The sequence below is a fragment of the Dryas octopetala genome, chromosome 1, assembly GCF_963921425.1.
Source record: "Dryas octopetala chromosome 1, drDryOcto1.1, whole genome shotgun sequence".
Taxonomy (NCBI): domain Eukaryota; kingdom Viridiplantae; phylum Streptophyta; class Magnoliopsida; order Rosales; family Rosaceae; genus Dryas; species Dryas octopetala.
The window spans coordinates 31,070,684-31,088,702 of NC_141366.1; the positions used below are offsets into that span (position 1 = coordinate 31,070,684).

Consider the following 18,019-nt stretch of genomic DNA (forward strand, 5'->3'; position numbering starts at 1 on the left):
GTGATTTTCATGACTCCCCTTACAACAAAACACTTGCAGCCTCTGGAGTCCATGGCTTAAGTATATTAAATTTTATCGCAACTCTGGGACATACGTCATACCACCCAAAGTGCCCACCCCTTCTGGAACATATCAAAATATTTTTTCTTGGAGAAAATATAATGAGTCAAACCCGAATCTAATATCCATTTACTTTGAGAAGAAATTAATGTTACCTGCGGAGACTGTGAGAACATCTCCGCCAATATCCATGTAATTTTGTGCTACCGCTGTAGTGGAGGATTCCCAATTACCATCCTTCTTATTTGGAAAGTTCCACATTATGTGCCCTCTTTCCTTACACTTGTAGCAGTGCTTGCATTTTCCACTGCCTCTGGATCTATACCTGCTATAACTACTAGATCCCTTCACAATTTGCATTCTTTATGATTCAAATCATGAGCAACTAAGGCTGAATCATTAGTGTCTTCAATTTTCTTTCTCTTTTCATTTGACAAGTGAGTTGACTCGACATCTTCCAACTTCAGCGTATTCTTACCATACAACATTGTTGTAACTATGTTGTTATATGAATCAGGAAGTGAGGTAAGGAGTAAAAGGGCTTGATCTTCTTGCTCAATTTTGACATCAATTCTTTCTAGTTGATCTAAGATACCTTTGAACACATTCATGTGTTCCATGAGATTTTCACCTTCTTCCATCTTCAGCTTCTACAAATCCCGCTTCATATTTAACTTTGTGGTCAAGCTCTTTGCAAGATAGAGCTTCTCTAACTTTTCCCACAATGCTAGTGTAGAATCTTCATTCTTAACATTATTGATAATGTTATCAACAATAGAGAGTCGAATTGTGCTAACACACATGGACTCCATATATCCTTCCAAACATCATTGGACATCTTCTTCGGCTTCCCATATGTTCCTTTCAACACTCTTGCCAGTCCATGTTGAACTAGGATGTCCTATACCCTCCTTTTCCACAGAGTAAAACTTTTGTTTTCATCAAATCGTTCCACCTTAAACTGTGAAGCAACAGTACCTGCCATGACGAAACTTGATCAAACACCATGATTGATGAACACGAACTTGGCTCTGATACCACGTGTTGGGAATAAATCCCCTCGCCATGAAAATATATCTATGATGGAAAAATGAAATAATAAATGAAAAAGCCAAGAAGACAAACACACGAGAACACCAAGGTATACGTGGTTCAGCAAAATCATGTCTACGTCCATGGAGAATATTCACCTTCACTATGAGAGAAAAATAAATTTATACAAAATAATGCTCAAGAGTTAAACCCAAACTCGAGCCCTTGTATCCAACTAGATACCCCTTGTACACACTCTCTCAAATCCTAGAAGTATACTCTACCATTTTCTTGTTCTCCCTCGATCAACTTTTCCTTTTTATTCTCAAAAGGAATTCACTTAATTAAGTTGATGATGAATGAGGCCAAAACCTCTAGCTTATATAGCCATAGAACAAGGCTAAACTTAGCTAGAGAAAACAACAACCGAACGCTGTCTTATTGGTTAATGCATGAATTTCTCTAACATGCATTAACCACCTCCACTTAAGGAGGGACAACGTACCCAACAAAAAGTTGGTTGTCGGGCAGTGGTGGGTGGCTAGTGGAGACGGAGGATGGTGTCGAGTAGGAGCTATTTGGTTTTTTGTTTTTTGTTTTTTGTTTTTTTTAACAATAGAGGGCGTAAATGAAATTAATATTTAGGGGAAAAAATATTGTGGGTAAGGTTTGGGGGCCTTAAAAGATGGGCCTACCACATGGCGATGATCAAAGAAGATTCAGGTAAAGGAAGCTCCTAAGCCCAAGAATAAGCAAATCATCTTGGCCTAGGACAATGTGGCCTATACCCAAAGAAAAGTCCAACCAAGCCAAGGCACATGCATGAAGATGGAAGCATCTCGTCAAAATCAAGCAAGCAACCGAGACATGTCTCGGCACTTGTAACAATTACTTACACCCAACTAGAAACCGTACAAGACCATACCTGAACAGTATGGTTGTACACGTCTTAGTAATTCGGAAAAAGATTTTTTGGGGAGCAAGCCTACCTCCACTATAAATACTAGGCTTATGATGAAAAGAAAGGACCTCTAGACATACTCAAATCTAAGCACTCTCCCAAAATGCAAATTTGAAGTTATATTTATATTTCTAAAAGCTTTTTCTTATTTTACAAGAGCACTTGTGTTTTCTTATTTCTTTCCAAATAATTTCATTCCTTTCAAGTATTTGTAATTCTTCTAGGATTTTTCTCCAAGCTTTAGTATTGATTTCATTTTCATTTAGTAATGATATTTTTTATTTTGACATTAATGGCTAGATTTGTGGTAAGAACCACTATTGTATATCATTCGAGAATTAATGACATCAAGTTCACTTTTATCTTTAAAGTATTATGTTTTTACTTAAGTCATTACATTTACAACTTGTTGCTCAATCATTTGAATTTACAAATACCATCACCATGAGCTTAGACCAGTGAAGTCCTAATTGAATTAGGCAAGAAAATGACCTACACCAAGTTTGATTCCTTCTTGGTCGAGCATTCGCCCAAAATAGAAGTCAGTTAAGGTTAAACATGTAAATACCAAAGTAATATACGTCCACACTGTCCATCCAAATTGGGTGAAAAGCCCATTCAGTGGCACACCCACATCCCAAGATTATGGCAGATTTCGGGTGTCCACGTGGTCGACACGATTTTTGGCTATAACAGGTACATTTAGAAACCTCCTACTATTTGTAGGCATATTGAGGCCTAAGTGCAAACAAAATAAAGGAAAATTCTAAAAGGACCTTATTGTTTGATTTTTGAACCCCACAAATTTTTCTCCAATTTAATTTTTTTAACTTTATAGTATAAAAAAACCAACATCCACCACTCGACACCACCGACCCCAAGGGAGAAAGATGGAGAAAGAAGGGAAGAGAAGAGAGAGAGAAAGGGAGAGGGAGAGGGAAAGAGAAAGAGAGATAAGCACGAAGTGGAAAGGCGACATCGACCGGTGGTGAGATTAGGCCAGCCGGTAACGCGAGTAGGGTGGGCGAGCGGGTGAGGGAGGGTGGTGTTGGGTGGGGGTGCTTAGTTTCGGCTTTCCCTTTATTTATTTATTTATTTTTATTGAAGTTAGAAAAATTTAGTGAAAACAAATTTGTGGGGTTTAGAAATCAAACAATGATTAACTTTTTAGAATTACCAAAAACAAAACGTTTTCTTATGGGCTAAGGAGATCCAATTTGCAAGCGACTCCCAAGCCCATCCAAATCGGCCCATTCCCAGCTCTGCATCGGAGGGTAGAGGAGGACCATCATTTTGAAAGATTGGTAGCCAACTAGCCACAACAAGCCATCTACCTCCATGAATACTACCAAACCAAATTCACAGTACCACATATAATATTACTTTTTTGCCCTATAAAAATCCGAAAAATTATTCGAAAAACAACTGAAAACAAACCAACTGCATCTTTTAAACAGCTCACACTCTTGCCCCTTTGAAAATTCAACACCTCACTTACTCTCTCTTCTTCACTGTAATCTCCGCGCTAGCTACTCCTTTACCCAAAGCTTCAGCTTCAGCAGCGCAACGACGCCGTTTCCCGCAGCATGGCTCTCAAGTCGTTCATCGAAGTCCACCCGAGCTCTCACTTCCCCATTCAGAACCTCCCGTACGGAGTGTTCAAGCCCCAACCGGGTTCACCGGCTCGACCGGGCGTGGCAATCGGCGACTACGTCTTGGACCTCTCAGCAATCGCCACTGCCGGTCTCTTCAACGGTCCGATCCTCAACAACTCCGATTGCTTTCACCAGGTCCGTCGATCGTAAATTACGATTATTAGCTAATTAAAGATGATCAATATTCAATGCAGTAATTAATTAATTGCTCTGTTTTTTTGGTTTTTAGCCTAATCTAAACAAGTTCTTGGCCTTGGGACGACCTGCTTGGAAGGAAGCACGAGCTACACTTCAGAAGCTATTGTCATGTATGGATGCTGCTTAATCTATTTATCTAATCTTTAATTAAGTTTAATTTATACTTCATTTAAGTTAAAAATTAAGTTTCATTTGGTTTATTACTGGTGCAGCTACTGTGCCAACATTACGTGACAATGAAAGTTTGAGGCAGAAATCGCTTATTCCACTGGTATTAGAATTTTTTTTTGTTGTGCTGAAATATATCTACTTATGCTTGCTAAGCTTAGACTTTGAGTTTTTAGTGTTACAATTTTCTTTCTAATTTTTTTTTTCTTTTGTGGATAATTGTTTAGAGCAAGGTAGAAATGCTTCTTCCTATTGCAATAGGGGACTATACAGACTTCTTTTCATCCATGCATCATGCGAAGAACTGTGGGACCATATTTCGCGGGCCACAGAACCCAATTTCACCAAACTGGTATGTGGGTTTTAAAACTCATAGCGTATAATTCTTTTCTCTTTTTCCTTTTTATTTTACAAGTACAGGAAGTCTTATTTGATGTCCAGGTTCCACCTTCCAATTGCATATCACGGACGAGCTTCCTCGATTGTTATCTCTGGAACAGACATTACTCGACCCAGGTTGGATATTTTGTTGTTTCTTGTTATTATATTATATCCCTTTTGATTGTCATTTAAATTGCAGGGTGAGTACAGATTATTAAATGGGTGATAATACTTCAATTTTGAAAAATTGGTAGGACATAGTACTTTAAGACCAAATTTTAAATGGATTTTTTCTATATTTTTGGATGCACTTGCATACCTACTGGTTTATAAGGAAGGCGATGAGCAATTTAAGTGCTAATGCCTAAGCAACAGTTGTGTCCCAATCGTACCTTTTGCATTTATTAATTTTAATTTTTTTTTTTGTGTTCCATTTTCTCGAGTGAATATGTAACTGAACCATGATTTAGGCTTGATGTCACAGCCGTTATTAAAACGGTGAAATTCCGATGGTGATATAGTAACTTACTATACTTTTTGGATGTTAATCTTTTATTTTACATCTTTTTTTATTTGTTTTATCACAGAGGTCAAGGCGCTCCTACTGGAAACTCTCCACCATATTTCGGTCCCTCTTTGAAACTAGACTTTGAGCTTGAAATGGTTAGCCTTATATGCTATAGTATAATCTTTAATACTGTAAAACACTAAAACTCATAATTATGGTTATTCTTACCACTCATTTTATTTAATATGTTATATGGACTTTCATGTTGTTGTAGGCTGCTATAGTTGGTCCTGGAAATGAATTAGGAAAACCTGTGGATGTTAATGAGGCAGCAGATCACATCTTTGGACTTGTGTTGATGAATGATTGGAGTGGTAAGCTTGCTTCTAGTTTCTTTCAGTTGTTATCCTTCATGTTTCACACAAGGTTCTATTTGATAAGAAGTTGGTTCTGGCAGCTAGAGATATTCAGGCATGGGAATATGTTCCCCTCGGGCCTTTCCTTGGGAAAAGTTTTGGTAAGAATTGAAAACTATGATGCTCTATTCTTAAATTCCATTTGTAGAAGTTATAGTACTGGATATGAGCACTACGCCCCGTCAGATATTGCAAGACTGACTTTGTCTGTGTAATATATTAAATATTAGGAACTACTGTATCCCCTTGGATAGTGACGCTAGAAGCTCTAGAACCTTTTTCTTGTGATGCTCCCAAACAGGTGTTTCTCATATTTATTGTTTCAGTACATAGTTCCTAATTTGCTTAGTAATTATGCATGACGTTATATGATGTGTGCTCTGAATTGCAGGAACCCCATCCATTGCCCTACCTGGCTGAAAAAATCTCCAAAAATTATGACATTTCATTGGAGGTATCCACCAGCTCCTTGCACACTTGTTTTTTTCAGTATTTTATATACATGTTTGTGGTTTCTTTTCTAATCTCCAGTGATGCATAAATGCAATAACCATCCTTTTGGGCCTTCTGTTATTATTATTTAAAAAAATGTACTTGGATTGTAAATAGTCATATGCTTTGCATTCTTGAGATGACGATGAAACTGCCTTTTTACTGCAAGGTTCAAATTAAACCTGCTGGGGAAAAGGATTCATGTGTGGTCACAAAGAGTAATTTCAATCATTTGTAAGGATTTCCTCCCTAATCACATCCTCATCAGTTTTTAATCTTTAGTTGGGATAACTTTCTTGCACTATTGGCATCATTTGAATAAGTTACCCAGCTTCTTACACACTTCCCTCAACAAAGGCCACGCACAAACTAAGGCATGCTTTACAATGACCATAACTATATTTCCCTCTCAGAGTTGGGACATCTCCTCTGTAGTAGTTTACTTGCAGTTGAGTATAAAGTATTTTATATGAATTACCAAGCTTTCTTTGGTGCTACGCCTCCAGGGGGGTATCACAAGCCCCTTGTAGCATAATTAAACACTTAAAAGGATGTCAAATAATCTGATGAAGGAAAACCCATGCTCCTATTGTAATATATATTAACTTCTGCAAATCATATACAGATATTGGACATTGACTCAGCAGCTAGCACACCATACTATCAATGGTTGCAACTTAAGGCCAGGCGATCTCCTTGGAACTGGAACCATCAGCGGACCTGTACGATTTCAGTTTCTTTTATTTTATTTTATTCTTTTGTATGATTTCATATGACATTTTGCTTCAGTAATAAATTTATGTAATGCCTTTATTGCTTGAATGAAGTTCATAAATCACTTGTCTTTCCAACAGGAGCCAGAATCTTACGGATGCTTGCTAGAGTTGACATGGAATGGACAAAAGCAGTTGTCATTAAATGGGGTGACTCGTAAATTCCTAGAAGATGGGGATGAAGTCATCATTACTGGTTTTAGCAAGGTACTTGACCATATAAATCCTCTCAACAACTCTCATATTTCTTAAGCATGTTGCAATCATCTTTCCAAAATCTTACTGAAGGATGACTGTTTTTTGTTTAAAGGAATATTGCTGAATGATTTATCTATTTGAACAATTATTATTTTTTCTTAAAATCTTTTGCACCACATCAGTATGCCATGTGGTGTTACCAATCTTCTTAAATTATAACATGTGCACAAATTAATAATATCTAAAACCCTAAACCCTAAAGATACCCTTAGAAATTGTACATATGTTATAATTTGAGTAGATTGGTAACACCACGTCAGCATGCCACGTAGTGGACGTGGTGTTACCGTCGCATACAATAATTCTTCCAGTTGCAGAATGGCAGATTTTTTTTGTTCTATCTCTTATTTTCGATGAGGAAACTTCATTTTGAGCAATTTTAGTATGTTTTCTACCATGAAGCTATTATGTTGTTGAATTTGCTTCCACTATACTGAAGCTATTTTATGTTTCACATAATTGTTGACTATATATCTTACTAGTTAAAATATTCTGCTTGCAACAAGATCTAGGAGAATTCTATACGAGTCATGGAATAGGAAGTGCTGACAGGGATTAGATACTAGGAAGTCTGTTACACGAGGGCAATCTTAAATGTCTGAATTGAGTGTAGAGTAATGGCAGGAGAAGAGGTAAAGGAAAAAACACATAGTCATGAATTAAGATTTAACGCAGTGACTGGAAATTGGTTGAAATTATGAAAGGAAACCATATTGCTGCTATCATGCATTACATGAACTTTGTACTACCATAAGCTCTTGTAGTAAATGAGTTCCAAGGTAAAGTAAGGATCCAATGTAGCTTGCTATTGGTAATGTTTAAACCATTTCATGTGATAGCCTTTGTGTTTAATTCAAACATAGCATACACTTCTTACACGCTTGAGTTATCTGTGTGAGTGTTGTGTTTTATGTTTTTATTATAATATAGCTTTGTCAGCATTTTGCCTAAGATATAATGTTGTCATTGCAGGGAAATGGTTACAATGTTGGGTTCGGGACATGCTCTGGGAAGATTGTTCCTTCACCTCCATGATCAAGACTTTGTTCAATCTTCCTCACCATCAAATCAAGTACATATCTTTCAATGTCCAGCTCAATTTTGGATTTTGTTGGAGCTCTACCCTTCAGTGTATTGGTGTAATTGACTTGCCTGTTGTTGTTGTGTAATTCTAATTTGTACTTCACTCGTTGCTTGATGAATACTAATACTGTTTGTGCGTAGTGATCTCTCTCTCTCTCTCTCTCTCTCTCTCTCTCTCTCTCTCTCTCTCTCACACGCACAATTTAAGGCTTTGTTTTGGTGCTTTTCCATGTGCCAAAAGGCCCAAAACAAAAAGCATTCCTCAAGAAAGAGGGCGTGGGTCCCGTAATGAATGAACGGTGCAAAGTGCTCATGCCACCCATGCAACCATGTCCACTGTTAGGCGCCAAGAGTATTCAAGAAACCTCGTACTGTTTCCAAATATTTTCCAAAAAATCATTTTAAATTCACACACCATTTTCATTTTTCTTTAACTCACTCAGTCACTCATTCACTCACACTGAAGATATGAAACCCTCTCGCAGTCGCAGACTGAGCTTCTCCTCCTCTTCGTCCACCGTCACCTACGCCTTCCACAATGACCAACCTGCCCCTCCCTCCTACACCGGAATTCCAATCCAGTCCTCCTCTGAAACCCCAATCCCCATCACCGTCCACGTACCCCAATCCAACGCGGCAGTCAAAATCCAATCGGCCTACCGGGCCCACCTCATCCGCACCCTCTACAAAACAATCTACGCCGTCCACTCCGAGGCTGACGAGTTCCAGCGCCTGATCCAACGGCAGGAGACGGTCGACGCCGTGAGGAGCAGCGAGCGCGAGAAGCTGAGGATGAACGAGTCCTTGATGCGGTTGCTGCTGAGGCTGGACTCCGTGCCCGGGGTGGACCCCGCAGTGAGGGATGCCAGGAAAAAGGTGAGCCGTCAGATCGTGGGGCTGCAGGAGATCGTGGACGCGATTGTTCGAGAAGACGTTGGTGAGTTTTGGGGTTGTGGCAGTGATGGGTTTGTGAAGGACTTGAACGACGTCGTGGCGGAGATGGAGGAGAGGGTGTGTAGGGAGAGAGGGGGTGAGGAAATGGAGAGGTTTTGTGCTCAGTATTTGGGGTTTCGTTGCTTCCAGAGGTTTCTGCGTGAGCCATGATCCTGTGCGGACTGCCATGTACTTATTTATGTACAGACTACAGACTGCAAATTGTAACTGTGGAGTGCGGACTGTTAATTTCTGTTTTTTTAATTTTTTTTTCTTCTGTTAATTCTGTTTTCTACTCTCAGTCTCTCACTTACAATTTATAGGCTTATTAACTACCATCTTTTTATTCCTCTATTATCGTCAATAAAACATTAAAACCTATACTTTTTGCTTCGTGAAATTGAAATCGCTTAAATTATTTATCTTTTTGTTCTCCAAACAGCCTAGTACTCATAAACATGCAAGGGTCGATGGGTCGATGGACAGAATTATGCCATTTTTTCAAGTTTGCGTTGATTGTTCAATGCTTTCATTGACTTTTGAATGCTTGTGACTGTGTTTCGAACACTTTCGAAAGCTTTTGTTTTGTTTTTTTGTTTTTTTTTTTTTTTTTTTGCAATTGCCTAAAATATACATTAATAATATATATATATATATATTTTTCTTTTTGCGTTGTTAGTTAGGGGTTATTTTGGTGTTCGAAAGTATATGTTAGATTTTTGAGTTGGTGATTTAAGATTTATAGTGATTTTCAAATGCTATTGAATGAGATTATAGTCTACTAGGCACATGGTCCTTTTCGAACATGACTGACTAATGGCTTGTTCGACTTGACACTTGAACACCCAGTTTGAATTTTAACAAAAAATGATTAAATAAAGTATACTCCACCTATCCAACTTTAAAAACAAAGTAGAACATACACATCATAGGCCCAGTTGACAAAAAGGGGGTGGTGACTGGTGTGCAATCAGCAAATCATCCTCTCCCCAAACCAACACCAACAAACTCTAACGTGCGTCTGAAAAAAAAGAGAGGAATGAAGCCTGACTGGAAGCAGACAAGGTTGTATCCTCTGCTGGGCATAATCTTATTCACAATTCTTTACTTCAACTTGGATGACCACCTCACATTGCCAATCCTATGGCAGCCCAAGATGGGCTTTGTGGGGATCAACTCCACCCAATTCATCATCATCAACGGTCCAGATGATCAGTCAAGCTCAAGCCTTTACATCAATGGCTGGAACTCCTACTGGTTGCTGGAAGAGAGTGTGTGGGACCAGTCAAGACCCAGAGTCTCCAAGATGCTCAAGATGGGTGCTCAAATGGGATTGAGTGTTTGCAGGACTTGGGCTTTTTATGATGGTGATGGCCCAAATGCCTTGCAGACCTCACCTGGGGTCTTCAATGAAAGGGTCTTTCAGGTTTGTCATTCAGTCAATCACTCTTGGTTTTCTTCAAACTTGGTTGTGTTGATTATTAATTGACCTGAGCTAAATGGGTGTATACAGGGCTTGGATTATGTGATAGTTGAAGCAAGGAAGCATCAGATAAGGTTAATTCTCAGCCTTGTGAACAATCTGGATGCCTTTGGTGGGAAAGCTCAGTATGTGAGGTGGGCACAAGAGGCTGGAGTTAATGTCTCTTCCTCAACTGATTCCTTTTTTTCTCACCCAACAATTAAAGATTACTACAAGGCTTATATCAAGGTAAGCTGCTAAGTCCTTTTTCAACTTGTAAAGTTGTAATTGCACATCATTGTATGTTTAGTCTGTCACCCTTGGATTGTTTCTTTTAGACTGATAAATAATTACGGCTACCTTGTCTGACATTAGATGTATGCGCACATTACAGTGAGTCAGTACTCTGATATCTTAGTTTTATGCAGTTCATTGTCGTCAAAAAAAAAAAGTCAATCCAATTATGCTGAACCTCTAATTGAGTACGTGTTAAATCTTTATCCGATTCAACACTTCTTGTGAATTAGTACTGGTATTAATAATAACAGATTTACTCTTAACCTTGCAAAATTTATAGATATAGCATTTGATTTAGTTCTTTCTGTATTGTTCAGAATGTTGATTGTGATGCAATTTGGTCTGCTTTTGCACTTTGCAGGCTATTGTAACAAGAAAGAATTCATTAAGCGGAGTTAAATACTCTCAGGAACCAGCTATATTTGCGTGGGAGCTCATTAATGAGCCAAGGTGTGCATCCAATTCATCTGCTCCTGTTCTTCAGGTGAAGTAATTTGTTTCTGAATACATTATTTTCATTTCGATGCAAAATGCTTTTTCATTTTTTAGCATCTAATATGGTCCAAATAAGATCTAGTTTTAAGAATCTCTTTCCTCTTCCAAATAGATTGAGTGTGTTTATTAATCACTCAGACATGTCATGCTTTCTTTTGATGCTGTCTTCCTGGAGAACAGGCATGGATCACAGAGATGGCTGCATACATTAAGAGTCTCGACGAAAGACATCTTGTAACTGTTGGACTTGAGGGATTTTATGGGCTGAAAACAACTGAAAGACCTGGAGTGAATCCTGGGGAATGGGCTGACTCACTTGGATCAGACTTCATACACAATTCAGTAGTTGATAACATTGATTTTGCTTCTGTTCATGCATACCCTGATAGCTGGTTGGTAAATTTGGTTCCTGGTTATTTTCTCTTAGAATTTGATAAATATATAAATGTTAACCAATCTCAAAGTTTGTGAAAAGAATATATCACTCATCTGACCTTATATAAAAGAGGTTGAGCAGATACTTTGCCTAAATGGCAGTTATATAAATGTTTGATGGGTGAATTAATGGCTTTATAAATAGTTTGTTGAAGACAAAACATTTCATTTTGTTTTCTATGGATATATTGTAGGATGTCACATGCTGATTTAGAAGCCAAAACAAATTTCCTTTCTCATTGGGTGGATTCTCACATAAGTGATGGGGAGTATGTGCTGAAGAAACCAGTTTTGTTCACAGAAGTTGGTTCCTCATTAGGTAAGAACAAGCAAGTAGAAGATAGAAATATGTTGTTGAAGACTGTTTATGATAAAATTTATGAGTCTGCAAAGAAGAGGCAAGCTGGTGCTGGAGCCTTGATTTGGCAGCTACTAGTGGAAGGAGTGGAAGGATATAGTGACCAGTTTTCTCTCATAGCTTGGAATTATCCCTCTACCTATAAACTCATAACAGAACAATCTTGTAGACTACGAAGAATATTCACAAAGGGTTTAATTGGTGAGCTTCACCATGATGATCCCTGCTGATGCACAAAGAGAAGACTGAAAGAAGCATTTATACCAACAAGAGATTTAAGCTTAAGAGGATCATTTAAAAATTTTCAACATAGAAATACTGATATTAGTAATGTTTGCTGTTGGGACTTGGGGGGCTTGTTTACTAGTGATTCTTTGTGAAATATGTATTGTATCAGAAACTGTGTATTATTGGAATTCACATATCTATATAGAAAATCAACATGCAAAATAGATATGATGAGAGTTCACAAAGCATACAAAGATTTGTTTTATTTGGGAAGTCATCTATGAGATGCAGCTGCACTTGCAGCGTGACATGCAGTTCTTGCAGTCTGAGAGTTTTGGGTTCCCACCACCGCAGTCACACCTCTTAACACAGTTGGACCTTGAGCTGCCACCCCACAAGCACCGAGCCATACAACGCAGAACCGGCACGCATGTTGGGCAGCTGAACTTCATCTGATTAACCACACAACTTCTGCATTGGCTGCCATCTGATGGGCAAGCCACTGCCGGGAACACAATCAACCACAAAACCAGCAGCCTCAGTAGCACAGCTGATATTGTACTCGGCCTCCTCTCCATGCTCTTCTTCTGAAATGAGTCCTTGAAACATTACTCTCAGCCTCTCAGCTTGCTAATTTATATTCATCTTTGGGACATATGTGATTTTGGGTCTTATTGGTATGACCTTCGGATTAAGATCTGACGGTGGTGCTTCAATATAAGTTTCTGCTATAGGATTCCTTTCAGCCTCATTAAACTTAGCTACCTCATTTAGTGCCAATGAATGCCATGTCTTGGTTTGCACAACGTTTTAATCTCTTCGCAACTTGTGCTCAATTAAGGCCGGTCAACATGAAGCAACTTGGGGTTGGTCACGGCACAATGAGCTATAGTGGTCATCCATGCTGCAGCATATATATGGACGGTTTTTGGTACATAACATATGTATAGGATTTGATAAAAAATGAGAATTCCTTAAGTTTCCTCAAGTTTTTTAGAAATTTTTAGGTGTTACAGTCAATTTGAGGTGATGTTACAGTCAAATGAGATTTGGACATTTGGATAACTTATACACTAAGCAAACCTTAACTGTTGTGGTTTTCTAATCGGAGTAATGAAATCTAGACTTTCTTTGATTTGTAATTTTCAAACAAAGAATTCCCACTGTGAAAAGTTTCTTCTACTTTCTTTTCTCTTTCTTCTTCTTTTATTATTATTCTTTTATTTTTATGAATTGTATTTTAATGGAATTCTCTCTATAATAAGTTTTTAATGCCATTATTAAAGTTGAGGAAAAAACACTACCATAAGATAAACCATATTATTAGGCAATGGAGAAGGCAGCTTGCATTGCTCTTCCCTAAATTGATATTTAATGTTTATAATTCTTGCTTTAATCTATCAATGATTATTGGTTTTTTTACCTCTCTTGCCATGTACTTGTGGTAGTTCGGGACCTATTCTATTGATTCTTGCTTAGTTTTGTATTTTTAATTGAAAATCTCTTATTGATTTCATGTTTTTCAATTAGTTTTGTTCACATAGGATGCTTAGAATTTGTACCACTTAAAGCAAAAGAAGAATTAATCTATCCTAAAATTTATTCATCAGCCTCAATGATAAATCTTGAGAGAGCACTAAATTGTTTTAGAGAAGGATTCATGGCATCATATTTTTGACACAAGTTTTCAATAGGACCCACTTCATATAGGCTTTTAACGATCCGAACCATCCATTTTTTAAGTCTCCATTAAGGGATCATCCCTGCAAAAAATTAGATAAACCAAAAACTTATTTTGTTGAATATTTAATCTTTATAGGTAAATGATTTCCGATTTATTTAATTTTTTGCTAGAACGATTCTTTACCCTATACCCTAAATCCCAAACTCTATTAAATATTCTATACACTATACCTTTAACTATAAACTATAATAATTTTAGTTATGTTGTAAATATATTGTTATATGTGGCTATTCCTGTAATTAGTTGTAGGGGCATACTAGTAAATATTCTAAACCTAGTAAACCCTACCTCTATATAAGGATATTTATAAGATGACGACTGATATATTCTCTCTGTCTCCTCTTTTCCACAAACCCTAATCTCTACATACTTTTACAACACGTTATCAGCACGAGAAGCTCTTTGGATTGTGGATCGCTAAACGAAAGAGGATCATCATTCAATTTGTTCTTCAACCAAGTAGGTTTTATGAAATAATTTTATGTTCATGATTATTTAACCTTGATTGATTGAAAAATCCTCATGAAGCATGAACCCTAAATTTATGTGATTGATTTATTTGGGTTTACATATTTTATACATGCTTCCTTGAATTGAATGATTAAATAATAATAAAAAAAGGAAGAATTTTTGGGTGATCGGAAAACCACCCCGAGCAGCAGCCCCGCGCTGCCAACCCTCGTTGCCTGCAGCAGCCCCGCTGCCTTGCGCTGCCAGCAGCAGCGTCTCCTCACTGCCAGCAGCAGTGCCACCTTGCAGGAGAGCCCCCTCGCGCGCGCAACAGCCCCGCGCCTTGCAGCCCCTCGATGCCAGCAGCAGCAGCAGCAGCCAGCCTTGCTGCCAGCGCATCCTCGCGCGCACAGCAGGCTTCGCTGCTAGCAGCAGCACTCGCGCACCAGCAACGCTACCTCGCTGCTAGCCTCTCGCGCGCGCAAGCCCACACAGCCCTCGCTGCCATGCTGCCAACAACAGCACGCTGCCAGCAGCAGCTCCCTCGCGCAGCAGCCCCTTGCGTCGCTGCCACACCTCGCTGCCTCGCGCTTCGCCTCGCTGCCAGCACCTCGCTCCTTGCAGCAGCCTTTCGCTGCACGCTGCCAGTAGCAGCGCAAGCAAGCTGCCACCAGCAGCTTGGCTGCACACCCAGCAGCCCATGCAGGCCCACCAAGTAGCCCAGCGCAGCAGCCATGCAAGCCAGCAGGCCCATGCAGCCCAGGCCCACGCAGCCAGCCCAGCAGGCCCAAGGCCCACCTTGCAGCCGCTGCCACGTGGATGCCACGCGAGCTGCCACGCAGGCAGCCCAGGCCCGCCACGTCAACTGCCACGTGTCCGCCACGCAGGCAGCCAAGCCGCTGCCACGTCAGCGCCATGCAGGCGCCACGTCAGTGCCACGTCGCTGCCACTCCCACGCTGACACATGGCGAGCCTCCTGAAACTTTGTAAAAAGGAGATGTTAATTCTTGTCATACCTGGGGTTTGAACCTAGGACGTCTTGGGTACCAAGAGTGCACCTTAACCACTGTGCTGCTGATAGTTTATTGTTAGTATGCAAACCGTTTAATATATATATCCTAAATGCCAGAAACTTTTATTCAAATAATTTTGTGATATTTTTCTGTTCTACTTGGGAATATGAATATTTTACTTGTTTAAATTTTTGCACTAGAATATATGTGTAGAAATTGCAGGTAATTAATGAACCAGTAGTTCATACATAAATATTGAACTTGTAGCTTCAATGATGCCATATAAGGAACCTGAAGTTTCTTTCATAAATTCACCATACATGATAAAACCAGTAGATTTTACATGTCTATACCATGTTATAGAACTTGAAGTTCTTATTTATTGTTTATGGATATTATTGCCCGAAGCACTAATTATGATTATTTGTTCCTTTCAACCAAAGAATGTCAAATCTCAACAAGCTTGATTTCGTCGCTTTGGAAGTTTCCGGAAGAAACTATCTAAAGTGGACTCAAGATGTTAAGCTTCATTTGACTGCCAAGAAGATGAGATCGACAATCAATGCAGACAATGTTGTCGCAGAATCTCTTAAGGCAAGTGCCATGATCTTCATTAGGAAGCATATGGAGGAAGCACTTCAAGTTGAGTACCTCGCTGAAGAGGATCCACGAGCTCTTTGGGTTGCTCTGGAAGAGCGGTTTGACCATCAAAAGACCATTTTCTTGCCTGAAGCAAGACATGATCGGCAGAACATTCGTTTCCAGGATTTCAAATCCGTGAATGAGTATAATTCGGAGATCTGCCGGATCCGGTCGCTCCTCAAATTTTGTGGGGAGGAGCTCACCGAAGCTGACCTATTGGAGAAGACTTTCTCCACCTTCCCTGCCTCCTGTTTGGTCCTGCAGCAAAATACAGGGAGAGAAATTTTACCAAGTTCTCGGCATTGATCACCACTCTGTTGCTCGCTGAAAAGAACAACAATTTATTAATGAGAAATGATCAAGCCCGACCTGTCGGTACTAAAGCAGTACCATTGCCTGAAGCAACGCTGTTGCTTATCGCGATTCAAACCGCGAAAGAGGATACCGAGGTCATGGAAAGGGCACAAAGTCTGACCGCTCGAGATATGAAAGGAAAGGTTCTCAGAGGAATGACCTGTATGACCGAGGCCAACGTGGCCATGGCCAACGTGGTAGGAACCACGGTCCCTCGGCCCCAAGAACTCGAAATGAGAGGAACACTGGTTCGGCCCGTCGCCACCAGAATCAGAATCAGAATGATATCTGTTACCGATGTGGAGGAACTGATCACTGGTCTCGCACCTGCCGTGCATCAGCGCAAGCTGTAAATGAGTATCACGCCAGTCACGGAACTCGAGAGACCAATCTCGTTGATGGATCATTTCTTATGGATACCACCTTAGAGGTCACTGATTTCCAGACTGCTACTGGACACTTCGAGGATTAGAAACTCAATGACATGGATATGATCGGCGCTTGTGCCGTATTTATTTTCTGAATAATGTTTTTCTTATTCGGATTATTTTGGTGATTTATGATTTGGATTATTTGTTTTGGAAATTTGGTTATGCTCGAATATTATTTAATTCAATCAAGTTATTTTCATACATGTGATCTATTGAATTAAATTTATGAATAAGCATGTTTAGTGGGAAAGTGTGTTGTCTGGCAGACAGTGCTACTACGCACACCATACTTCAAGATCGAAAGTATTTTTCAAACTTATTGCTTACTCATACCTCTGTGACAACCATATCAGGCCAATCCAACCTGATAGAGGGCCATGGCAAAGCCCATTTTTATGTTGTCCAATGGTACTGAATTACCATTAATGAGGCCTTATATTTTCCAAGTTCCAGAAGAACGTTGTTGAGTTATAAGGATATTCGAGCCAACGGTTATCACGTTGAAACCACTGAGGAAAATGGAGTAGAATATCTTTGCATAACCTCCAATTTGTATGGCCAGAAGCGTACATTGGAAAAATTGAAATGCCTATCGAGCGGTCTCTATATGACCACCATTAGATCGATTGAGGCAAATCACATAGTTAACCAGAAGTTAACCAATTTGAGCAGTTTCTTTCTATGGCATGACCGGTTGGGATACCCAGGTCAAAGTATGATGCGCCGTATCCTCAATTCATTACACGGGCATCCCCTTACTAATAAGGATCTTGTGTTTAGTGACACACTATGCCAAACTTGCTCACTCAGAAAGTTGAATACTAGACCATCATATGCAAAGACTAGTAAAGACTCCATCCTTTTCCTGCAAATGATACAAGGGAATATTTGTGGACCTATCCAACCACCATGCGGACCATTTAAATATTTTATGGTTTTGGTTGATGCATCGACAAAGTGATCACATGTTACACTATTGTCCACAAGAAACGCTGTTTTTGCTAAACTTCTCGCCCAGAAGGCTCACCACACGGATTATCCTATAAAGTCAAGAAGATTTGATAATGCCGGAGAGTTTACATCGAAAACTTTCGATGATTATTGCATGCCCCTAGGGATTAATGTTGAACATCGAGTTCCTCATGTTCACACCCAGAATGGTCTCGCAGAAGCGTTCATTAAAAGATTACAA

General features: G+C 39.4%; 4 protein-coding genes across 4 annotated transcripts; 3 read left to right on the forward strand and 1 right to left on the reverse strand.

Moving 5' to 3' along the window:
- The first annotated feature begins 3,493 nt into the window (after positions 1 to 3,493).
- Positions 3,494 to 8,125, forward strand: LOC147299734 (fumarylacetoacetase). Its single transcript, XM_086255257.1, has 14 exons — positions 3,494 to 3,843; positions 3,938 to 4,016; positions 4,119 to 4,177; positions 4,302 to 4,426; positions 4,516 to 4,590; positions 5,043 to 5,118; positions 5,238 to 5,337; positions 5,421 to 5,480; positions 5,610 to 5,680; positions 5,771 to 5,833; positions 6,041 to 6,105; positions 6,497 to 6,593; positions 6,726 to 6,851; positions 7,875 to 8,125. The coding sequence occupies exons 1-14, from the start codon at positions 3,640 to 3,642 to the stop codon at positions 7,935 to 7,937; spliced, it is 1,263 nt and encodes a 420-aa protein (XP_086111383.1). The 5' UTR covers positions 3,494 to 3,639; the 3' UTR covers positions 7,938 to 8,125.
- Positions 8,126 to 8,231: 106 nt separating this feature from the next.
- On the forward strand, positions 8,232 to 9,248 carry BAG5 (BCL-2-associated athanogene 5). The gene has a single exon (XM_086255263.1). The coding sequence runs from the start codon at positions 8,454 to 8,456 to the stop codon at positions 9,087 to 9,089; it is 636 nt and encodes a 211-aa protein (XP_086111389.1). The 5' UTR covers positions 8,232 to 8,453; the 3' UTR covers positions 9,090 to 9,248.
- Positions 9,249 to 9,831: 583 nt separating this feature from the next.
- On the forward strand, positions 9,832 to 12,419 carry LOC147299736 (mannan endo-1,4-beta-mannosidase 6-like). The gene is made up of 5 exons (XM_086256972.1): positions 9,832 to 10,344; positions 10,432 to 10,629; positions 11,039 to 11,161; positions 11,353 to 11,564; positions 11,802 to 12,419. The coding sequence occupies exons 1-5, from the start codon at positions 9,958 to 9,960 to the stop codon at positions 12,193 to 12,195; spliced, it is 1,314 nt and encodes a 437-aa protein (XP_086113098.1). The 5' UTR covers positions 9,832 to 9,957; the 3' UTR covers positions 12,196 to 12,419.
- Positions 12,420 to 12,457: 38 nt separating this feature from the next.
- Positions 12,458 to 13,298, reverse strand: LOC147299737 (uncharacterized). Its single transcript, XM_086256985.1, has one exon. It carries the CDS (start codon positions 12,769 to 12,771, stop codon positions 12,472 to 12,474), a length of 300 nt encoding a protein of 99 aa, XP_086113111.1. The 5' UTR covers positions 12,772 to 13,298; the 3' UTR covers positions 12,458 to 12,471.
- Between the last annotated feature and the right edge of the window lie 4,721 nt (positions 13,299 to 18,019).